Source organism: Lepus europaeus, chromosome 6 (genome assembly GCF_033115175.1).
Source record: "Lepus europaeus isolate LE1 chromosome 6, mLepTim1.pri, whole genome shotgun sequence".
Lineage (NCBI taxonomy): Eukaryota > Metazoa > Chordata > Mammalia > Lagomorpha > Leporidae > Lepus > Lepus europaeus.
The window spans coordinates 130,574,729-130,599,717 of record NC_084832.1 but is presented as its reverse complement, the minus strand read 5'-3'; the positions used below and the strand labels follow the sequence as shown (position 1 = coordinate 130,599,717).

General features: G+C 47.4%; 2 protein-coding genes across 3 annotated transcripts in view; both read left to right on the top strand.

Moving 5' to 3' along the window:
- The window catches only part of DBX2 (developing brain homeobox 2), a 34,604-nt gene extending 31,079 nt beyond the window's left edge, over positions 1 to 3,525 (top strand). The window contains exon 4 of the mRNA XM_062195105.1: positions 2,904 to 3,525. Within this exon, the coding sequence (XP_062051089.1) occupies positions 2,904 to 3,236 (333 nt within the window). The 3' untranslated portion in view covers positions 3,237 to 3,525. The remainder of the gene's footprint in view (positions 1 to 2,903) is intronic.
- The window catches only part of NELL2 (neural EGFL like 2), a 482,922-nt gene that overhangs the window by 5,310 nt on the left and 452,623 nt on the right, over positions 1 to 24,989 (top strand). The gene's annotated exons all lie outside the window — the stretch shown is intronic.

The window sequence follows — 24,989 nt, the reverse complement described above, 5'->3', positions numbered from 1 at the left end:
CATCTCTAGAATTTTATTTTGTCTTCCAAAACTGCAACTCTGTATCTATTAAGAGTAACCCCCCATTTCCCCTTTTGATAGCCCCTGGAAAATTCCCCACTGCTTTCTGTTCCCGTGACGAGTCCTGGGTGGGGTGGGGGGGTCTCATGACGGAGTCGTGCACCTTTTGTGCTCTGGAGACTGCTTTGTTCCCCGTGGCACCACGCCCTCAAGGTTCGTCCTCAGGATGTCAGGATAGCCTTTCTCTTAAGGCTGTGTGATATTCCCTGTATAAGTGGCTACGTTTTGTGTACCCTAGGCTCTGGACACTTGGCTGCTGCCAGTTTTTCACTGTTAAGATCGATGATGCAGTGAACACGAGAGTACCAATATCTCTTCGAGTCCCTGTTTTTAATTCTTTTGGGCAGCCTGCATCCTTTCCATAGGGCTACAGCCTGATTATTTGTCCAGAAATTTTTCACTGTCAAGTGGTCAGACATGTCTTTGCCTTGTGGCCTCTGTGTTCTGTGCCACACTTTAGAAGATATCCTGGCTGGTGCTGTGGCTCACTAGGCTAATCCTCCGCCTGCGGCGCCAGCACCCCAGGTTCTAGTCCCGGTTGGGGCGCCGGATTCTGTCCTGGTTGCTCCTCTTCAGTCCAGCTCTCTGCTGTGGCCCGGGAGTGCAGTGGAGGATGGCCCAAGTCCTTGGGCCCTGCACCCGCATGGGAGACCAGGAGAAAGCACCTGGCTCCTGGCTTCAGATCGGCACAGCGCACTGGCCGTAGCGGCCATTTGGGGGGTGAACCAATGGAAAAAGAAGACCTTTCTCTCTGTCTCTCTCTCACTGTCTAACTCTGCCTGTCAAAAAAAAAAAAAAAATCCTGCTCTTATAGAACTTTCATAGATTTGCCTTTTATGTTTAGCTATTTAGTGCATCTGGAATTTGCTTTCATATTTGTGGAGAGATACAGCTTGTATATTTTCCCCCAAATGTATGCATTCGTCCCCACACTGTTAATTGTGGGGAACTCCTCTGATGGCTTTTTATTTTTTCTGTTGTGCTATCACTCGAAAATGTCTCTAGATACTCGGGAAAGCTAGGGAAAGATGAAAGTAATGCGTGTGATAGAAAGGCCAGAATTACCCGTGAAGACAAACAGCCATCTCCAGGAAGATCCCTTTGGAACCCTTGGTCCCTGGGAACAGGGCCGCAGCCACGGACAGAAGCACGTGCAGCACCTGGTGTGCACTCCTCCCGTCTTGTGGTGAAAAGCTTCGTGCGCGACCTCACACCTGGGGTCGCCATCTCCCACTCTCGATTGTCTGGGCTGGTTTCTTTTGCCCGTGTTTTGAACACTGCCAATCAAGTTGAACGAATGAAGACGTTGTTCTGTTAATCTTCAGAGACCACCTAAGAGAGAACGTTTTCCTTCACTGAGAGAAATCGTGGGTTGATACAGCTGCATATAACTTATTTCCTTAGGTAGGATGTTTTCGACGTTGCTGTGCTAAATGGTTAGGGAGAGGGTGCAGGTAGCAGAGAGGAAGTGGGGTGGCTGTGCCTAGGGAGTCAGGAAACTGTGGAGCCTCCCCAGGCCTAGTCAACCCTGCTGTGGATAAAGGGGCTTCTGGGACTGTGGGGGAAGTTGACCTAAGTCAGGGACCGACATCGTAAGCACTTTTGGCTTCATTACAACCAATTATTTATTGAGCCTAATTATCATGGTTTGATAAATCCTGGAAGTAATCAAAACTTGGAGTCTGTATAAAGCTGCACTTTATCAAAGCATTCTGAGATCTGCCTTTCATCTGGTCTCAGAAGGCCCTGCTGAGATCTGCTGACCAGAGCCTGGAGTTGCAGACGTGGGCTCGGGCTGAGCAGGGCCGTTGACCCAGCTGTTGACCATGAGCATGGTTTCCTACTGTGCCGTGATGGTATCAGATAGCCACCATGAGGATCAGATCAGAGAATCCACCCTGCCTAGCACCAAATAAACACTCAGATGCTGTTACTCCTCAGAACTCTGTCTTGAAATAAATAATTTAGCACAAACAAAATGAGGTGTAAGGTTAGAATGAGAGTGTGGCCTAGTGTCCTGGGGCCAGCATCGTGGCACACCAGGTTAAGCCTCTGCTGGCAACGCCAGCATCCCATGTCGGCACTGGTTCATGTCCCTGCTGCTCGACTTCGGACTCAGCTCCCTGCTAATGCACCTGGGAAAGCAGCCCAAGACGGCCCAAGAGCTTGAGCCCCTGCACCCATGTGGGAGACCTGCATGAAGCTCCTGGCTTTGCTCTGGCCTGGCCCAGCCTGGACTGTCGCGGCCATTTGAGGAGTGAAAACAGCGGATGGAAGATCTGTCTCTCTCTTTCTCTCTTTCTCCCTCTCTCTATAACCCTGACTTTCAAATAAATAAAGTAAATCTTAAAAAAAAAAAAAAAAAAAAAAGCGCCCATGTCGTTTGGTTTCCATTCTTCTGAGTCCAGCTTCTTGCCACTGTCGACCCTGGAGAGCAGCAGTGATGGCCCAAATAGTGTGATCCTGCCACCATGAGGGAGACTGGGCTCAGGCCCTAGCACACCTCTGCTGTTGTGGACATTTGGGGAGTGAACCAGTGGATGGAATATATCTGTCTGTATGTCTGTCTCTGCACTATATCTCAAATAAATTTTGAAATTTGAAAAGTAAAAGAGTTAAATCAGCTTGAAAGACACCAGGCTTTCAGATGTTTCAGAAGTGTGTTTGTGGATGCCGTACTGAAGTCATTGCTCAGATACCTGAAAAGCCACAAGGACTTCGTGAGGTTGGCTCTCAAAATCAGTATTCTCAAGAGCGGGTAGTAGAAGCCAAGTACAGTGTAAAATGCCCAACTGAAATAACCTGGAATAAGTCATCACTTTGTCCACTTATTTTACCCATAGGTGAAAATTTGGTTTCAGAACAGAAGGATGAAGTGGCGGAATTCCAAGGAGAAGGAAGTGCTCTCCAACAGAGGCGTCCAGGAAGCGGGCCCGCAGGAGGACGCCCTCCCGCCCTCCGTCCTGGCTTTCCCTCCTCCGTGTGCCTCCCTGTGGGATGTCTCCCAGCGGCACTGCCCTGCGGCGTGGAGGGGGGGCTCCCCAGAATCTGCGGAGAGACTAATCCAGGAGAACACCGGGGTGCCTACCCAGGAAGTGAGTTCCCTGCCAGACGCCTTGTGCTTGTGTCCCCAGGAAGAGACTGGACACAAGGGCGTGCTTGCCGGAGTCATGTGAGCGGGACACTCACTAATCACGTGTGGACCCTAACACAGCTAGTATGTCCTCACCAGTGCCTAAAACCTAATGCCTTCGGAATGACGTGTGGTCTGATGCCTTAGGAACCCTGCCCCAGTGTTCCCTTGTTTGACCCTAGACTCAGGCTTAATTTGTAAGTGAAATAGAATCTCCCAGGAGGAATGAAGGACTGAAAGAGGAAGAGCAGTGGCCGGCGAGTCCCTGCGGGGAGCGTGTGTACATATGTGCGTGTGTCTCTGTGTGTATATAAGTATTCATTAAACATACTTTGGTAGAAACTAGTTCCTCTTTCAACATTGCACTGAGCAATTTTATTTCTTTTTATGTAAAGAAAACCAAGCTGTCGACAGATGTTATTAATTTTTTCAAAATAATGTAAAGTGGGGACTTTAGTTCATACTTTGAAACAAGAATGTGCGTAGACATTCTCTGTCTTCTGTGAATGTTAGTAAGTCAGCAGTCCTAAGGAAATGAGTGACCGTTAGACACATCCACTGAAACCAGATACTTGAAATCAGCCCACCAAGCCACTTAGATGAATTGCTGAATGTGGCTGTCTTAGTGTTCCGACCTCTGAGTCTCTGCACTTCATCAGTGAGGGAGGTGGGCAGCCATTTACCTCATTTGTCTTTTGTTGTCTTCTCTGTGGGGATGCGCCTGGCCTAGGGCTTATAAAAAGCACTGCTAAGAGCCTGTCATGTAAACAGGGACTGGGCCCACCCGTGGGAATTGAATTCAGTCCAGTTTGGGATTACTGTGTGCATCAGAACACCTGTGCCCCACGGTCTGGGACCTCTGAGCAAGAGCAAAGACCGCTGTGGTGTCGCACTTCTAGAAGCATTCCCAAGCAGACCTAAAAACCCAGCGCGCTGGGACCTACAACGAGGCAGTGGTCTGTGTTTGCAGTTCTACATGCAGGCTCGAGTCCCTGCTGGGCTGTTCTGTATGTAAGGTGACTTCTCTGTACTTGCAAATACCACCCAGATGTTCTGTGTTTTCTGATTACCCTGAAATAGCATTTGTGTAAAATTGCATTTCTGGTAACAATTTGCTTAGTTCGTCCAGAAATTTTTACTCTGGGTCTAAGGAAAAGTCACGTTCCACTTTGAAAGCAATGAAGCAGAAGTGAAGTGATGTGGCTTCGAGTGAGGTTGTCACAGATCTGCAGACAAAAAGCATGAGACGTCACTAGGTGGCCTTTTGTTAGCTACGTAATGAGGGTAGCCTCTGTCTTCCTGCCTTTCTCCCATGCAGTGTTGGCGTGTTCAGTTTGGAAAAGCTAATTTTTGAATCAAATCATCATCTTTTGAATCATCTTTAGGAAATCGTTTGCTATGAGTATGGAATTTGAATTGGCGTGTCTTTCTCATGTGATCTGTTGCTAGAAGTTACCTTAGAAGCCTGTCTCAGTGCCTGTTTGTGGGTACTGGGGGCTGAATCTGTTGGCAACAATTTAAACCTTAAAGTCTGTCTTAGGATGATGTATAACACAGTCTCTTTCCTTTATGAAAGCTGACCTCATGTACGAGGAAGGGGGGCTTTCCCTGTGCCCAAGGCTGTGCTGAGCGTGGAGGGTGGATGAGCTCTTCAGTCCTCGAGGCAAACCCCCTATGACTATGACGCAGGTGGTGCTGCTTGCTGTCCCTAGATGGGGGGCTGGGCGGAGCGCGGCTAGGATGAGTCCCCGAGGTCACCGGCTGGTTAGATTTGGACCCTGGCAGTCAAGTTTCCATCTTCATGTCTTCCTGACCACCCCGGGTTACACAGCCCTGTGGGATATGTCCACCCGGCTCTGGGAGACATCACAGGAGATGCATTTTGGAGATTGTGGTCAGATTTGCTAAAGGAATCCCAAGCATCTTGTACTCTGCCATCTCCTGTTCAGGAATGGGTTTCTCTTCCGTGTTCTGTTTGCTGTTACATTTTGGAGTTTCAACAAAGTAAGGAATTGAAGGAGCCTTTAGCTATGAAGCCTCCGTAGACAGTAGCCCCTCAGCAGAGATAAAGTCAAAAATGAAAATACAGGTTTGGTCACTCACTGCTGGAGGTTGTCACGTGCTTGTCTGTGGCCAGCATTTCCTGCGCGTAACTTGAAAGGTGAGTGGGAGAAGCCCGTCAGGGCCGTCTGATTCCCGGGTTGGAGAAATGGGCTGACACACGCTCCAGGGACTGCCCCGGGGTGTCCGGGTGCCCTCCTGGCTGCCAGGGGCCTCTCTGTCAGACTGGCCAGATGCACCAGTACTCAGATCCAGACTTAGACTGTCTTCCGCTCTGGCATGCGTCCCGGCATAGCAAAGGCACGCTTTGGGTGGGTGTGCGAGTAGTGCTTGGGAAGCCCCCATGGGAGTGTGCACAGGGCACAGGCGTGTGTGCCTCTTGAGCTGTCTGCTGCCCTCAGTGGGGCTGTGGCTGCCTGTGGTCTCCTGTCTTCTCTGTGCTCCACTGGCCGCCGCTGTCCTGGGACATCTGTGTGTCCCTCTGTTACCTGGCACACGCCCCTCTTGTCCAGGCGATATGGCCGCAGTGCCTGTATGGTCTGCTTTCCAGGCAGATTCTCCTCTTAACAAGCGCCGGGTAGCACCAAGTCTGCGGGAGTAGGGAGGCAGAAGCACTGTAACTCTTTTGAAAGAAATTGTGAAAAAAAATGGTGAGCGTTCTCCCCTAAGCTTCTGTTAAGGTGAGAATATTCAGTGTTGGAAACACACAGGCAGGTTAGGAGGATCCGCAAGTCTGGAGACTGAAGGCCGTGACTGTTCATGGCTAAAGGCAGCTGTGTTCTCATAGTCATGTCGGGGAGCCGGGGTGGGGGGCACTTGTTTTACCCAGTAGTGCCAGCCTTTGAACGCCCATGGCTGCCAGGAACAGGGCGGGGCTTCCAGCCGGCTCTGGGTGCACACTCAGGTTGTAGCACACACTTTGTACACACTCCTCAGCACCTCCACCTCCCACCTTCTGGGAACCACACACATTTGTTCCTTGTCCAAAGCAAAGTCATCATTGAATGTGCTTGGGCAAGCCACACACGTTCAGAGCTGATGGCACTGCATCACGAGCTTCTTTGACCTGGCAACTTCAGTCCCCGGAAAAACCCCCAAATACCTTCCCACTCCAGATTTCGGCATTTTGTGGACTCTGTGAAAGCACTGTCCTGGCCTCTGGGGAAGCAAAGCAGGGAGGGGAGCATGGGCTGGGCCCTCTGTCTGCTCTCCTTGCAGCCTTGACATACCTGTGTGGCAGTGATGAGAGCTGTGCGTTGGGAACAACACATCATCTTCCGACACCTTCCAGAAACCCCAGCTCTCCGTCTGCAGCGAGAGGGTTCTCGTGTTCCACCATGGAGAAAGGCACATGAATTTTCTGAGCTGCCCCAGTCCCCTTGGGCCCCGGGGGTCCCCAGAGCATTTTTCAGAGACCAGGGAGGAATCTGCTGCCTTTGTGTACCTCCAGGGGATTCTGCAGAATGAATTTGTATCATTTGTAAACAAATGAGCCCTGCCCTCTGGAGCCGGTGCTTTTCCCACAAGGAAGGCTCTTGGCCACCAGCTGTTACTTGGTTGTCAGAAGCACACTTGAAAATGTAGCTAACAAAGTAAAATTCAGACATTATCCCACCACCTGGCCATAACCACATTAACACTTTTGGGAACATGGAGGCCTTTTTGTGAACGTGTAATTGTATCTACACAAGTTTGGGTGGTAGTGTGTAGCAAAGCTCCTCCTGCGTTTTTTTACTCTACGTGTACACAGAACTTTCCCCCTTGTCATTAAAAATTACTTGACGCTATTTTTGATGGCTGTGTTATACTCCATTATAGCCCCTTCCCCTTTGAGGTGGACCGGGAGGTGGTGGGTGCTCCTGATCTCCTGGACCATAGAATCTACATAAGGAAACAATCTGAGGTTGATTCTTCCCTTTAACGGAATGAAGCTTTGGCAAACCGAAGACTTTGAATGAGGTTTGAGGAAACTGGGATGACAGTCCTTCCGGTGCTGAATGTCGAGGGGTATCAGACATCCTAGTGGAAGAGCCTGTCGTGAAAGGCCCCGTGAACTTGTCACGACACACCACCCACTCCTAATGCATGGCAGTGGACACACTTGGACTTCAGGCCTGCAGCAAGTGCAGTAGTGTGGGGCACTGTTCCACCTTGCTCTCGTGGTGCTCCGTCCTCAGGGTGGTCCAGCCCTCCCAAGTGCTCGTTACAGATTTGGCCTGGGGTACAGCCTCCTGAGTACTCATTACTGTTTGCAAGGTGCACAGGTGTCAAGCAAATGGACGGAGATCTGGTATCTGTCCCCACTCCAAGGACTGGGATGCTGAGGCTTCTTAGCTGGTCTAGTCCAGAAAACCTAGTCGTCACAGCTTTGTGATGGTCTCAAAATTGCTGAAGTGACAGAAATTAGGGAGAGAGTAACTGTGGGATCAGAACAAGCCAAGGTCAAAAGGGATCTGGGAAACCTTAGTGTTACTTAAACCCAAAGCGGAAACATCAAGTCCTTTGTGAAAACTGAAGAATCAATGATGTCACATTTGAATGAATACAGTGATGTGATTAACTCATAACAGGTGTCTAATCTTACTGCTATGAATTGTCAGCCAAATGTTGAATAACTGTTGTAGCTTCCTGGAGCCTCAGTGACAAATCCAAGCAATGGAAATGTGAAGTTTTGCAGACAGTGGGGCCGGGTGTCACAGGGATCTGGGAAGCTCCCCCTTGGCTCTGGTGCTCCCAGCTCCCAGTGCCCTGTGTCCTGGAGCTGCAGGCTCCAGGCGCCACCTCACTCCTATGCCACAGGTCTGTGCCTCCTGTAAGGATGCCTGACACTGGGTTTGGAATCCACCCTAGGTCCAGGATGATCATATCTCAAGATCATAATTCATTGCCTCTTCAGAGTTCCTCTTCTCAAATAAAGTCTCGTCCCCATGTTCCCAAAGTAAGGACGAGGCATATCTTTTGGGGGGGCCACCATTCAATGCACTATAATCATATTCTAAAATTTCAGAGTAAAAGATGTGGAATAAACACAGCAGAAGACGCACACTCTGTGAGCTGTCCCTGTAATAGATCGTGACTTACATCGCTCTGACTACCAAGCAAGTAGTGCACTACTCGCAAGAGCATTTGGGCAGGGAGGTTCCTTTCTACACTGGGAAAATTTAAGAAAATGCAACACTAATTTTTTAAAGCCCTCACATGGATTCCAGATGTTGATCATTTAATCAACAAGGTGTTTCCTTATTATACAAATGTGGTGTACATCAAAAAATTGGCATTGTTCAACTTATGACTTGCACATGAACCATTGTGTTTTTGTGATGTAGTTATTTTAAGTGACCCATAAACGAAACAGTGCCAACGTTTTGGACACATACCACGTCTGTGTAATGAGGAGACACCTTCTTGCAGTGCGTGGTCGACATCTGGGGTCCATGTGGGAATTTTCTTTGAAACTTAAATCGAGGCAAATTATCCTGGCATATGCTTTCTCAGAGATGTAGCTGGCTGGTAATTAAAGGACAGGTGAACTTGGTAGTCCGTGGTGGTTCAGAAGATGGGCATGCTGTTGACAGAAATACCCAGTAACCTTCTTACAGCCCAGTCTTGAGGACCGAGTGCAGGGAGGTGTGGAGTGAAAGGCAGCGTGTGCAGTGTTGGGTCAGGGATCACAAGATGGCTCTCAAGTGTCCTGTCTTAGTAGGAGTGTACATTGTTAAGAGCTTTTTTGAGGGCAGCTTGGTCATCCAGGCAGCTTGTTGCATGAGCATGCCCTTTGACCAGGTAGGTATGCTTCCTGGAATTCATCAGAGGAAATGGTCCAGTGTTCCGGAGAGTCTCTCTCCACATGGAGATCACACTTTGTTTTACAGTTGTTGTACTTATGTGTGTATATGCACATGCGTTCATGTCTGTCGCACTATTTTTAGAGCAGTTTTAGGTTCACAGCAAAAGTGAGTGGAAAATACAGAGATTTACCGTGTACTTCCACCCCAAGAACCCAGTCTCCCCCATCATGAACATCTCAAACCAGAGTGGGGTATTTGTTATGCTCAGCTAACTGCAGCCAACCTATCACTGTCCCCCACAGTTCATAGCTTATGTTAGGGTTCACTCTTCCTTTGTTTGCGGGTACTTTACCAGGTTTATGGGAAAATGGAATTAAAAGATGTTTGTTTAGTTGCCAACATTTTAGAAATCCTGCATGGTTTTACCATAATATACATTTTTCATGAATTTTATCAAGGCCTCTCATGCATGGACTTCAAAGTTTTCTTGGCATCAGAATAAACTTCCATTTCATTTTCCATGAACTTTTTCGAAGTAGTCTGTTTTTACAAACATAGAAAAATTTTATTGCCCTAAAAATCCTCTCACTATGTATTTTTGATGACAGTAGGTGAGTTAAATTAGTTTTGTAAATTATTAATGAATTACTAAGTGGCCATTGAAAATAATGTAGAAGAATTAAATTATGTCTGTAGACATATATACACACACCCATATGTATATGTGTATATGTGCATGTGTGTATATGTGTATGCATATGTATTTAAGTGACCACTATTTATTGTTAGGGGAAGAGTGAATTACAAAACAGCATGTTGCTAGCCTAATATTGCCACTGTGCCTGTGAGTGTGTGTTGGGGGTGCCAAAGGTTATGGAAAGGACCACGCATCCACCTGTTACCCCTGGCTGTGTCTGGTTACTGAGGCTAATGAGGATGGCTTTCTTCTCCACTTTCTCTATCTTGCAAATTGTCTACAAGTATATTGCTTTTTTAATCAAAAACACAAATCTTGTCTTGGCTGTCTCGAGACATCTCAGATGCAAACAAGCTCTTTTACCTCAAATCTTTGCTAATATTTCTTCTTTCTTTTATTAAATAGCAAAACTGGGTCATCACTTGCTGAGTTCAGCACTGTGGGAGTCCACTTGACCCTTTCCTGTCTCTCTCCCCACACATACAATCAGTTGGTGAGTCTTGCCTCTTCGCCTTCCTAATCACGCCTCCAGTGTCAGTCCCGACGGCCACTGTGCATTCCAGGCCACCTGCTCTCTTGCCTTCACCTTTTATTCCAGGCAGCCTCTTTGCATTTCCTCTTGCACTTTGCCTCTCTTCCTTCGGTCTCTTTAAAATGTTTTATTTTAATTTTTAATTAGTTTCATTAAACAGTTCAATGTGGTTTTTGGGTAGAATTCTAAGAACACAATAATATTCTCCTCCTCCTTCCCTTGTTGTCTCCCCCGCTGCCTCTTTCATTCTCCCTTTCTCTCGGTCTTTGTTTTAGATTTTGAGATATCATATTTTAAATTTACATTTCAGTGAAAAGGCTTAATACTTCACTGAATAAGAAATTTAACAAGTAAATAGCAAGAAGAGCCTAGTTCAGTGGCCATACAGACAATGGCTATAAACAATAATTGAATGGAAAAATGATCATTTCACCCATATACAGTAAATTTTAAAGTAATCACAGGTCATTAAAACTATAGTGATATAATATTCTTTTTTTAAAGATTTATTTTCTTTATTTGAAAGATAGAATTAAGAGAGAGCTAGAGACAGAGAGAGAGGTCTTCCTTCCGCTGGTTCACTCCCCAGATGACTTCAACAGCTGGAGCTGCGCTGATCTGAAGCCAGGAGCCAGGAGCTTCTTCTGGGTCTCCCCTGTGGGTGCAGGGGCCCAAGGACTTGGGCCATCTTCCACTGCTATCCCAGGCCACAGCAGAGAGCTGGATCGGAAGTGGAGCAGCTGGAATTAGAACCGGCGCCCATATGGGATGCTGGTGCTTCAGGCCAGGGCTTTAACCCACTGTGCCACAGCACCAGCCCCAGTGATATAACATTCTTAACCATTGGTTTGACAAAGATATCAAAGATTTACAAAACTATATTTGCAACAATACTGGTATACACAAATGTTCCTTCTAAAATGGAAATCTGATGGTAGGAAGCTTCTTTGAAAAGTTCATGAAAAATGGATTGAAAACACAAGTATTTTGGTAAAAAATGGACATCTATACCTAATGCTTTCATGATGCACATCTTCCATGAACTTGTTGGAGACCCCTTGTATCAGTCAGGTTCCTCCACGGAAGTAGAACCAATGGGATCTGTACCAATATCTGATCTGTGTCTGTCCATCATCAATAGGTAAGAGGAGATTTCGTGTGGGAATTGGCTCACAGGAGCACAGAGGCAGAGAAGCCCCAGCATGTGGTGTCTGAGGCTGGAGAGTCCGTGTGAGCAGCAAGGCCTGAGAACTGAGTTGGGGGGCGGGGCGGGAGGGCTACAGGTACTGAGGGTAGAGGCCCTGGGCATGGAGGGGCTGCTGGGGCCAGATGGCTGGTACAGCTCCGGGAGGGGGGCCTGGAATTCACCCTTCCTCTGCGTTTGTGTTCTATCTGGGGCTTCAGCCAGGTGGGTGATGCCCACACACGGCAGGGAGGGCAGACCTGCACTCATTTCCTGTTTCAAAGGCTGATGTCTTCCTGAAACAGCCTCACAGACAAACCCAGGAATAATGTTTCGCCAGGTTTCTGGGCGTTCCTGCCCCAGTCAAAGGGACAGCGCCTGCTGTTCTTCGGACTGATGTCTTTCTGTGGCTGTTTCTGGACTGTAGATCAGGCTAACCTCGCTCACGCTTGTCAGAGTCCTCTGAGGGGTCTCTCCACTTTCTTTCTTGCTTCTGAATTCCAGGCACCCTGACTTCCTTCCCTCCCTTAGAGGTGTCACATCTCGAACTCTCCCAAGCACGTGTACCAGTAACTCATTGACCTTGCTCTCCACCTAGCTCTCTCAGCCAACTGCTCCGCAATCTTCATATTGTCCCTGTTCTCCTGGTTCGAATCCTCTTGCCATTGTCCCCACAGCACCTTGAACTTCTATTTATCCAATACGCTCACCGCCCTCATAATTACCTCTTCATCTTTTGTTTCCTGGCATTAAGAATATAGCTAAACTTTGAGCTGTGAGGTCAGACAACCTGTCTGTATTTTCCTCTCTCTTTCATTAACTCCTAGAAGGGATGCCAGAATTGGGCAACCCCTCAACAAATCTTTGTTGGAATGTTTTGTAATGAAACAATACTCAAGTGCTTTACTGTGGTTTGCCACATGCATTTATGTCTCATACAACCATGTGGTTAAGAACACAGTGTTCATGCGAGACAAAGGCAGGGCCCGTAAGGCGGCACGAGCAGCAGCTGTCTGAGGCGTCTGAGGGACCATCAGGACAACTCCGCAGGCATGGCAGACAGGCGCAGTGTGACTGGTGCGTAGTTTTCTGCAGTCCAGGGTCCAGTCCCTTTCATAAATTGTTTAGCACAGAGTAAACACTGAGTAGCATGGAAAGGCAGGATGGCTTTCTGTTAACGCAAGAGAAGGCATGCTTTTATGTGTGATGTCTTGTTCAGCTAATGCTGCATGGCCTCATCGCAGAAATTCATTCTCTCATGGTTCTGGAGGTTGGAAGCCCAAGATCGTGGCATTGTCAGGGTTGGTTTCTGCTGAACTGACGTGGTTACCTTTTCATTGTGTCTTCACGTGGACTGTCCTTTGTGTACGTTTGGGGCAGAGGGGAAGAGAGAGATCTGGTGTCATTTTCTCTTCTTAGAAAGGACAGTGCCACCCAACTGACAGACTAGGACACGTGGCCAAGAGAAAGTCTTTACTGGGAAAGCCATCCTATAAGTCTGGAAGAGGCAAGTGATTCGCCAGACACAGAAACATGAAATACCCATATAACACAACGCAAGGATGCAGGAGTAAAAATACCCATATAACACAACGCCTCCAAAAGAACACAGCAGCTATTAGCACAGCGAAAGAAAAGGAAACAGGAGAATTTCCTGAAAAATAAGTCAAAGTCATAATTTTAAGGAAGTTCAGTGACATAAAAAAGAATACTGACAGGAAATTCAAGAAAATTAGGAAGACATTCATGATCTGAATGAGAAATTCAGCAAAAATAGAAATCATATAAAGGAACCAAATAGAAATATAAAATACACTTGAGAGACAACAGTAGGTTAGATCAAACAGAAGAAAGAATTTCTGGGCTTGAAGTCTTTTGAAGTAACCCAGTCAAACCAACAACAAAAATAATCAAAAGAAGAAAGAAAGCCAATTAGAGGTATGAGACATCATAAAAATAGCAAACCTTTGTTTCAGAAGGAGAAGAGAAGATAAAAATTATGGAAAACTTACTCAACAAAATAGTTACTGAAAACCTTCTAAATACTGGGAAAGACAAAGACATCCAAATGCAGGAAACTCAAAATGACTCCCAAATAGGTTTGACCAAAAATGATCTTCTGTGTGGCATCTTAGAGTCAAACTGTCAAAAATCCAACCCAAAGAGAAATCTCTGAAAACAGCAAGAGGAGAGCATTGTGTCATGTATAATGGAGTTCTCACTGGAAAAACAGCAGACTTCTCAGTAGAAATTTTAAAAGCTAGGAGATAATGGGATGATATATCAAAAATCCTATAAAGAAAAAAATCCATTCATGAATACTATACCCAGCAAAGTTATCTTTCAGAAATGAAGGAGAAATAAAATATTTCCAAAGGAAAAACTGAGGAAATTCATTACCACCCCCAATCCTCCAAGTAGTGCCCAAGTGAGTGCTGTACTAGAAGTAGAACAACAATAACCTAACAGCATGAAAATATGCTAGAGTACCAAACTTGGTAGTGGAGCATATGCACAAAGAGAATGAGAATAAAACCTTACCCACACAGGAAAGTACAAGCTTGAACAAGAGAGGAAGAAAAAAATATGAATTACAAAAAACCAGGAAAAAGAACTAACAAAATACTAGGAATATGTTTTTTGTCATCAATAATAATCATGAATGTAAATGGATTCTGTTTTCAAGTTAAGAGATTTAGACGGTATGACCATATATTTTTATTTATTTATTTATTTATTTTATTTTTGACAGGCAGAGTGGACAGTGAGAGAGAGACAGAGAGAAAGGTCTTCCTTTTGCCGTTGGTTCACCCTCCAATGGCCGCCGCAGCTGGCGTGCTGCGGCCGGCGCACTGTGCTGATCCGAAGCCAGGAGCCAGGTGCTTCTCCTGGTCTCCCATGGGGTGCAGGGCCCAAGCACTTGGGCCATCCTCCACTGCACTCCCGGGCCACAGCAGAGAGCTGGCCTGGAAGAGGGGCAACCGGGACAGGATCGGTGCCCCGACCTGGACTAGAACCCAGTGTGCCGGCACCGCAAGGCGGAGGATTAGCCTAGTGAGCCACGGCGCCGGCCTGTATGACCATATTTTTAAAAGACCCAGACATATGCTGCCTATGGGCAACTCCTATCATCAATAAGGTCACACAAAGCTTGAAAGTAAAGGGAGGGTTAAAGGTACACCGTGCAATCAGAAAATGAAAGTGAGCAGGAGTCATGATGCTTACATCAGATAAAATAGACTGTAAGTAAAAAGGATGTTAAAAGAGACAAAGATGGTTGCTATGGTCATAAGTGATAAAATGAGTGATAGAAATAATACTTGTAGATATATCTTCACCCAATGCTGGAACATCTTATTATATGAAACAGTTATTATATCTAGCATTTATTATATCTAGGAGAGATAGACTGTAGTACAATATAGATGGTGATGTCAGCATACCAATTTCATCAACAAAAAAGAATATTCAGGGGCGTGGCACGGTAGGTTAGTCCTCTGCCTGCAGCGCCGGTATCCCATATGGGCACCAGTTCTAATCCCAGCAGCTCCTCTTCCAATCCAGCTCTCTGTTATGGCTTGGGAAAGCAGTGAAAGATGGCCCAAGTGCTTGGGCTCCTGCACTCACGTGGAAAATACGGAAGAAGCATCTGGTCCTGGCTTCAAATCGGTGCAGCTCCAGCCGTTGGGGCCATTTGGGGAGTGAACCAATGGAAGGAAGACCTTTCTCTCTGTCTCTACCTCTCACTATCTGTAACTCTACCTCTCAAATAAATAAATAAAATCTTAAAAAATTAAATTGAAATGGGCTATATCTGTCTTTAAAAAAGAATCTGCAGACAAAAAAGGTACAAAGAAACATTGGAATTACCCTGTGGCATAGATCACATGGCATAGCAGACATTTAGAGAACATCTCATCCGACAGCTGTGGATGCAGTCTTCTCCAGGGTAGACTCTGTGTCATGCCGTGAAACAGGTATCAACCAGATAAAACTGCCAGTCATCACATGTACCTTTTATGAACAAGATGGACTAGAACTAGAAATTGACAATGGGTGGAATTTTAGAATTGTACAAATTCATGTAAATTAGACAGTGGATTGGTGAAGAAGTCAAAAGAAGAACAGTTTCTTGAAGCAAATGAAAATTGAAAAACAATATGTCTAAACCTATGGTAGTCAAGAAAAGTGATACTAAAAGAGGCTAAGAGGGAAGTTTACAACAATAACTGACTACACAAAAAATCAGAAAGATTTTTAAAATAACCTAATGATACAACTTAAAAGTCTAGAAAAATAAGAACAAATCAAACCCAACATTGCTAGAAGGAAAAGAATAACAAAAAACCAGAGCAGAAACAAATGAAACTGAGACAAAAAACCCACAAACATAAAACAAAAAAGAGAACCATTAAAGATTACAAAATTTAATAGTTATTTAATAGTTATTTTTTTGAAAAGATAAAAGCAACCTGAAATACCTTTAGCTAGGTTAAAGAAAAGGAGAAAAAAACAAAATGTGCATAGAAAAATGGAACTAAAAATGAAACTAAGAACTTTATTTATTTATTTTGACGGGCAGAGTGGACAGTAGAGGGAGACAGAGAGAGACAGAGAGGAAGGTCTTCCTCTGCCACTGGTTCACCCCCAGTGGACGCACTGAGCAGAAATTCCCCTTGAGCTGCTCAGTCAGAATTGTGGGTGGTGAACCTGCTGAGAAGTCTCTGGTGTTGGCTGTTGTTTCTGTCAATCACTGGTGCTCCTCAATTGGGCACGAACAAATTAGGGTTTTCCTCACACTTTGATATGGATGGTCTGTTGCCGTGGATTTAATCTTTCATATCATCTCATTCTTTCTTTTTTTGGACAGCCAGAGTGGACAGTGAGAGAGAGAGAGACAGAGAGAAAGGTCTTCCTTTTTCCGTTGGTTCACCCTGCAGTGGCCGCCGTGGCCGGCGCGCTGTGGCCAGTGCACCGTGCTGATCCGAAGGCAGGAGCCAGGTCCTTCTCCTGGTCTCCCATGCGGGTGCAGGGCCCAAGCACTTAGGCCATCCTCCGGTGCACTCCCAGGGCACAGCAGAGAGCAACCAGGACAGAATCCGGTGCCCCGACCGGGACTAGAACCTGGGGTGCCGGTGCCACAAGGCGGAGGATTAGCCTATTGAGCTACGGCGCTGGCCTCATTCCTTCTTAAAATGAGTTATCCATTTCTTTTTTTTAAGATTTATTTATTTATTTGAAAGGCGTTACACAGAGAGACAAGGCAGAGAGAGAGAGACAGACAGACAGACACAGCTTCTATCTGCTGGTTCACTCCTCAATTGGCCGCAATGGCTGGAACTGTGCCAGTCCAAAGTCAGGAGCCAGGAGCTTCCTTTAGGTCTCCCACATGGGTGCAGGGGCCCAAGTACTTGGGCATTCTGGATGGGAAGTGGAGCAGCCAGGACTAGAACCAGTGCCCATATGGGATGCTGGCACTGCAGGCGGCAGCTTTACCTGCTACGCCACAGCATTGGCTCCTGAGTTATCCAGTTGTAAACTCCTGATTTCTTTGGGGCTGCCCCCATAAACTTCTCATCAGCATCAAGAACTTTGCCATCCTGTCACTGAATCTTCACCATAAATTTATTGTTCTTGCTTCAATTTTAGCAGAATTCATGTTTCTCTGAAAGGGGCTTTTTTCTTTCTTTTTTTAAAAAAGATTTTTTTTTTGAAAGTCAGTGTTACAGAGAGAGGGAGATAGACAGATCAGTAATTCTTGACATAGAAAGGCTTAGGTTCTGATGGCTTCACTGCTGAATTCTACCAAACCTTTGAAGAACTAATTCTCATTCTCAAATTAATTCAAAGAATGTGAAGAATTTGCTTGAAGAGGACAGTATTACCAATATGAGACAAGGACACACAGAAAATGAAACTGCAGAGTAAATTCCCTGTGAACATAGATGCCAGAATTCTCAGGGAAATAGCAGCAAACTGAATACAGTGGCACATCAGAGTGAACGACACGGTCAGGGGTGATTTATCCTAGCTAGGCGAGGGTAGTTCACAGTATTAGATTCAGTGAAGACCATGTAACACACCAACAGAACGAGGGATGACAACTTTGTGATCCTCTTAATGTGGGCAAGGGAAGTGTTTAACAAAATTCTACATCCCTTAGTGATAAGATCCCGAAAAAGTAGAGGGATGTAGCTCAGTACAAAAGGAGTGTATATGAGAAATCCGCACCACCAACATCATACAGAAGAAGAAAAAACTGAAGTACTCTTAAAATTTATATGGAAATACAAAATTTGCTCAGGCACCCAAATCAGTCCTGGACAAAAAAGAATGAGTGCGGCAACATCATGGCATCTGACTTCAAAATATACTACAAAGCTATAGTTACCCAAACTGCATGATACGCACATAAAACCAAAATGTAGACCCAGGGAACAGAACAGGGAATCAGGAATCAGTGTGTTTACAGCCAACTGATTTTTGAGGAAGGCAGCTAGAATATACATTGGAAAAGGCAATTTTTCTGTGAAAAGGATTGGAGAGACAAGGTAGCACCTGGAGATGAGATTATTTTCTTTGGGAGTTATTAAAAAATCATAATAATAATGGAATGATTTTGTTCAGGAAAGTGAAGCCGACTTAGGACAGGGCAGGAGCCAGGCTTGATGAGAGATGGAGAGCCTGCTCACTGAGCAGCCTGTGAGGACTGGGTGCTTCCTGGCCGCGTTCACAGGCAGGATTCCTCCTCGGCCGAGTCTTCCCGTGAGGTTTGAAGCCAGTCATCTGCTGAGGGTGAAGGTGCAGGCTTAGGAAGGTGCGGGAGGTTAGGGACAGGAGATGGAATGAGAGTGGGCGAGGAGCTGTGTCTGTGGGAGAAACCGTAGGGCACTTGGGTTTTGTTGAGTACCCATTTGTGGTTTCGGATGTGAATTTTAAGTAGATCAAGCAAGTCCAAACAGAAATGATTATTTTCTGCTGATGTTCAGCTGTCAGAGCGCATAGGAGAAAGGCACATTAATGACTGGGCTTTTGCTGGGAGGGTAGCATGGAGGGATAAAGAGACAGATGTTTGCCACCATCCCCTCGCTCTAAATTCTCCACCCAGCCTCATCGTTCACCAACGTGTCTTCATTTCAGACCTTTGTGTTCAGTGCATCTTGGCTTTTCCCTACTCTCTACTGCTTCAGTCCCTTGTCCATGTGTTTGCACTGTCTGCCATGCTCTCAGCGCACGGCTCCCACCCCAGCAGTCATGGGGCGATCGGGGGAAGAGCGCGTCAGGGAGAGGGAATGCCAGTGCACACAGGAGAGACAGTGCACAGATGCAGACGCGTGGCAGTGGGCGTTGGGTGGTGTGTTCAGAGCAGGGCCGCAGGCGGGACACAACACAGATGTAGGAGATGAGGTCAGGTCCTAAGGGATGTAGGTCGTCATGAGTTCTGTCGCGTCGGCTCTGAGTGAGGCTGAGGGCAGGGAAGTGACACGAGGCGTCACCGAGGCTGTTGTGTTTGTAGAAGAGAGGAAAAGCGGCAGGGTGGGAGCAGACAGCATGATAGCTGCAGAACCAGGGTGAAGCGGCGGAGGTGCAGGGAGCGAGCTGGGGGACTACGGATGTGCTGCAAGATCGGGCTAAAAAGATGTGCTGGCAAAACGGTGGTGGTGAGACCCAAGGGTCCAGGATGACGCCGGGGGTTTTCCTGGGTCCTGCAGAGGCGGAATCATCATTAGCCACGACGGGGCTGTCTGTGGATGAGATAGGTTTCCGGGGTGGGAGTCGTAAGTTAGGTTTCACACGGGGGTTCAGGACGCTAGTGAGCCCTTCAAGTGGGTGTGTGAAGGGAATTAGACACATGGAATGTAAGGCTAAGGACACACATTTGGATGGCGTTTTAGCCCCGAGTCTGGATGAGGTTGCCACGGGAGTGAATGTGGGAAGGGCTGGGAAGAGGGCCCGCAGCTGAGACTTGAGGCCTTGCAGGGTGCGCGGATCCAAGAGGAGATGCGGAGCCAGGGCCGAGGCTGAGGAGGACCAGGCTTTGAGGGGGAGGAAAGCCAGAGGCTGGCGTCCTGGGAGCCGGCGAGGAAAGGAGGAGGGAGTGGGCCAAGGGCTGATGTTCATAGTGGTGCGGTGAGACGGGAACTGTGCCGTGCCCACCGGATCCAGCAGGGAGCATGGATTCCATGGGGTGGGTGATGGCTGTGAAAGCTGAGTGAGCGTGGCTTTGAGGGTACCAGAAGGCACGGGCTGGGCATGTAGTTTGATAGCAAACTGGTAAAGCAGGGAAGAGCAGAGAGGGGCAGTGTTTGTGGAGGGGCTGGACCAGGCTTACGGGAGTGCAGGTAGAAATTAGCCAGCAGGATGAGACAGGAGAGAAGGCAGGCTGTTGGGGGAAGGAAGTGGGCAGGGATGGGCTTGTGTAGACCCACAGGGGCACCCGCAGTGCATCTGGGAAGGCAGGTGCTGGCCAGAGGCAGGTGTGGAGAGGCAGTCTGGGTAAGTACTGCTGCTTAACGTCGGGCAGTGCCTTAGTAAGGATATCACTGGCTGAGGGACAGTGTTGGAAAGACGGGGAAGAGGGCTTTTAAAACATTTTAAAATTTGTTTGAAAGTCAGAAAGATAGACACACACACACACACAGGGAGAGAGGGAGGGAGAGAAAGGAGAGAGAGAGAAATCTTCCTTCTGCTGGTTCATGCCCCAAATGCCCACAACAGCCAAGATGGGGCCAGACCAGGCCAGAGCCAGGGGCCAGGAATCCATTCAGTCTGCTGCACGGGTACCAGAGACACAAGTGCTTGAGCCACAGGTATGCCTCACAGCTGTGTGCATTAGCAGGAAACTGCACCAGAAACAAAGTCAGGCCTTGAACCAGGCACTCTGATATGGGAGGCAGGCTCCTCAGGTGACATCTGCTGCACCAAATGCCTGCTCTGGGCAGAACCCCCTTTACTGGCGCCAGTGGAAAGATAAGAACCTGTCCTATGGTGGCCAGGGGTGCACAGCTACTTCCCTTCAAGGTTGTAGCCATGGTGGCTTCTTCATCTCAGACCAGTCCTGGTGTCTCAGAGCTCGTTTTCCAGCCCTGCCTAGAGAATGCAAGCACCTCGGGTCCTATCGCAGAGACTTCTAGCTGTTTCCCCAAATCCATGCTCTCCTCTTCTTCCTGGGGACTCGGTGAGGTGACATCTCCCAAGCAGCAGTGTGGTTAGTGCACTGTGTGCCCCTTCCCAACCTGGTGCAGACATGCACACACCCGCCCCTCACCCTCACTGCTCTTTTCCAGTGGGTAGAGACATGCTGGCAGCTTTGGAAGCCCTGCACTACAGATGGCAGAGTCTCTCAGCTGGGACCCCCAGTGATGACTGTGCAGAGACTGCCCCCACCCCAGCATGCCCCTTTTGCACTTTAAGATCTTCAAATTGGTTTGTTTGGTCATTTGACTGGGTAGGAGCCTGGAGTCTGTGCAGTGCCTTGCCACTGTGGCCCCGCGATTGGAAGCCACGGGTCTGCATGGGGAAGGGGCAAGGGGAAACAGTGTGAGTTTGCTGGGGTTCCCCCTACAGATATGGAAATTAGAACAATCAGTAAAGTTACTACTGACATCTTGAAAAGGAAGGCAGGAATGCAGACTAGAAAGAGAGACTTTTGGACCATTGTAGCTTTTTATCTTACCCTCCTGGGTTATTTGTTATTCACTTTTGGTTTTTCCCATTGTTGGACCTCTCAGTAGTAGAGATGCCCACTTGCTCGAGAGGACGCCCAAAAATCCAGACTCCAAACCAGTTGATGCAAAAAGCATGAGGTATTTATTGTACGTTTGCGCAAACGGGCCCCCACCTCAGGCAGTGAGGAGCCCTGAGCGGCAGTTTCACACAGGTTATATAGGCAACGAATTAGCATATTCCTAACGCATGCATAGGATTGGTCAGTTCAGAGGGACCGTTAGCATATGGGAGAATGCTGGCGAAGAATGCTGGTGGAGAGTGCTGGTATAAAATGCAGAGGTGGCACGGGATTGGTTGGTTCGGAGGGACAATTAGCATACCGGAGAATGCTGAGGGAGAGTGCTAAGCGAGAGTGCTGAGGTGTTACAGGATTGGCCGGTCGCAGTGACATCATAAGTGTGCGCCTAGAGACCCTCCGAAGGGAGGGGCAGCTCTGCTCTGGGCGCGCCCAGAGGTTTCCTGGAGGGGAGGGGCATTTCTGCTCTGGGCGTGCCTAGAGGTTCTCTGAAGGGGATTGACTTTTCCTTCCCAGAGAACGTCCTGCCCGCTAGACTCTGGGGAACATCTAACCTCTTAAGAAGCCCCTGATATTTGCCCAGGCCTAATTTCTTGTCCCTCTCCCCCATAAGGGTCCTTCACCATAAATGTTTAGAATGAAGAGCACCTCTAGCTTGTTGTGTGGTAGGTGAGGACGCTGTTAGGGGCAGGGGTGGTGCACTGGAGAGACTGATGCCAGTTAACTAGATTGCAGGAGAAAACCCAGCACAGAGGGAGTTGGTAGGAAGGAAAGCAGGTGAAATCGTGGACTTGCTGGCAGACGGAGAAGCGAAGAGGACACCCCCTGCCTGCCCCTTCACCAGGCATTCAGAGGAGTGACGAGGATCCTGTGTGGGTTACACACCTTCCGGGATGCCTGTGACCTGCACACGGGGCCAACCCTGCACGGAACAAAGACAGCACCCACTGCCAAGGAGTGAGGGTCAGGGCATGCAGCTGGCTCATGGGAGTCTTCTTTCAGATGCAGTGGGTTTTTAAGTGCGAGGCAGAGGAAGTGAGTGGGTTCAGAATGAGAAACAGAAGAAATTAAGACTTTGAGAGGCAGTGTTTATTTCTTTTACTTATGTGAGAGACAGAGAAAGAGACAGAGACAAATAAAGAGAAGCAGGCAAACTTCCCAGTGGTTAATTCACTTCCCAGATGCCCACAATGCCCAGTGTTGGGCCGGGTGGAAGCCAGGAGCCAGGAACTCAGTCGAGGTCTCCCAGGTGGGTGGCAAGGACCCAACCACATGAGCCATCACTGCTGCCTCCCAGGATTTGCCTTGGCAGGGAGCTGGAGTCTGGAGATGGTGCTGGAGCCGGAGCCGGAGCCGGGCATCGAACCCAGGCACTGTGAGGGTGGGTGTGGGTGTCTCAACTGCTAGGGGCTCTGAATGAGGCATAACATCCCACAGATGTCGTGTGTTCCATGATTCACCCAAGCCAACGAGTTGCTTGTGTAACTCAGGCTCTGGGCAGGTGGTAGGGCATCAAAGCCAGATGTGCAAAGTGGATCCCTCAAACCTACTCATTAGCCTTTGTGAAGCCATCTATCACCGGGAGATCTGAGAAAGGAATCCTCAGGTGACAGCACTTCTCAGGGAAGAGGCAGTGCAGGCAGAGCCCTCACTCGGCCTGACAAGGGGTCATGGCCACGGGTTCTGTCTGGGAATAAAATCTGGGCCCACACATCTCCAGGGCCCCCTGGCAGGGCGATGACATCGGCTGTGCTGTCCCTACAGCAATTAGTCTGACCCTGCTGGAAATCTGGCAAAGGCTGTGGAGCCTCACCCGAGGTCAGTGGGTCTCCAGGGACCCTTGGGAGGGCTGCAGAGTTGGTGAGTCACCACTGGGAGTGTGCTCATGGCATCTGGTGGGCAGAGGCCAGAGTGATGCTAAATGCTACAATACACGGGACAGCCCACCACCACCAGCAAATAACCGTCTGGCCCCAGTCTGAGCAGTTCCAAGGTTAGGAGGTGCATGGCCCAAGACTGTGACCCCAGTTACAGGGGTGTCAGACATCCTGAAGCCGTTTTAGAAACCCACATCTCATCATCCGAGACCCCTGCAGCCAGCCTCCAGGCAGCCAGAAAGACGGCCTCCTCTGAGTATCCTGAGAAAATCGGACTGCGTTTCAGAAGGTGTCAACAGTGTGCTTCGTGGTTTGGATTCTTTGAAATAAAGCACACGTTTTTATAAAAACTTTCCACTTTATTTTCAAATCAGTGTAGGTTTCAAGCCAAACATGATGCAGATGTTTTTGATTCATGAACTAATGCTTCAAGATGTTATTTTGAATGGGTCATTTGATGTCAGCGAAGTCGAATTTGCTTTCTTTTGAGTGAGTCTCAAGAGTCATTTAATTTTTAAAGATAGGGGTCATAGTTTTCCATTAGGAAATGTGGTAACATGGCTCAGGTCATGTTCCCGTGCACAGTCCCATTAGGATATGGTGAAAGTCGCGATCTCTTCCTTGCTTTATCGTGCTTATCCAATATGCAAATTCTTGCACAATGACTTAACGGATGGCTAAATGGATTTTTGTTCTATTAAGCTGCCCATAAAAGTTAGGCAAAATTGTAACTGTTGCCTCATTAAAGCACTTAAAAATCCCAGGAAATAGTGTAAAGTTCTTAGGTGAACAAGTGCACTAATAACTTTCATAAGAATCTCACTAATTTGGAATTTATAAAACTTTCTGCTGCGGTCTGGGGATTCATTAAAAGATTGATGAGATCAGCCCTGTTTATATGTTAAAAGGCACATTTTATTGATCACTCCGTAAATGTGCTCTGACCAGAAATGTTTTATTAAACACTTGCTGTTTCTTGTGTATTGTTCCGACTGAAATGCAGATGGGTTGAGGACGCTGTGCTCCCCAGCAACCCTCACTCCCTCGTTGCCATCTCCTTGCACCTTTCACTTCCGGGTCCGGTATTCCTCCCCTTTTCCCTCTGAATATGAAGCTTCACATCCTAGGGATTACGACGATGTCTGTAGTTCCAAACGTTCACTTACGGGTGTGCTGGCGACTGAGAAGTGGACTGGGAGGGTTGAGGCAGCGTTTGTGACTTTATGCACTCACTCATTCAGCTGCTTGTTTCAGGCTGTGAACTAGGAGTTTAGGGCAATATAGAAATGAACTGAACAAGGGTCATCTCTTCAGTGAACCGACAATCTGGGCTAGGGACAGGGCAGATGATTTGGTCATCTTGCGAATACTCACTTAGCTCCCTTGAAGTTGCAGGCACAAGCCTAGGTCTGGGAGATCTAGCAGTGGAAATAAAAGCAAAAAACAACAGAATCTCCACCTTTATTAGCTGTCACCGAGTGAAGAAAGTGTTTGGAGTATGGGGATTAGAGAAGTCACTCCTGCAGAGGAGTCTACAGTGTGGTGGTATTTCTTCTGCTCGTTTAACTCCAGTATGCACTGAGGTTGATATTATATTCTTATTTTACAATGAGCAACCTGAGACTTCAGGAGCCTACATTATTCAAGGACATAAGCTGTATGCGTTGTTGACTGAGTTTGAATAGAACTCATCTGACTGCATGCAGATGAAGATATTTACACTTCATTATATTACGTAGGTAACCAGCAGCTACCCCCAATCTTTGAGCTGTGTCTTAGGAAGCTAAACTTGACAGTTGTTATGTCATATGAGTAACAAGGAGGGATGCAAAAGCCGTTGTGGACTTACTTCCTCCAACACAATCTCTGATTATGTAGGGACAAATACAGCTTATCTTGTGCCTGTTGGTACC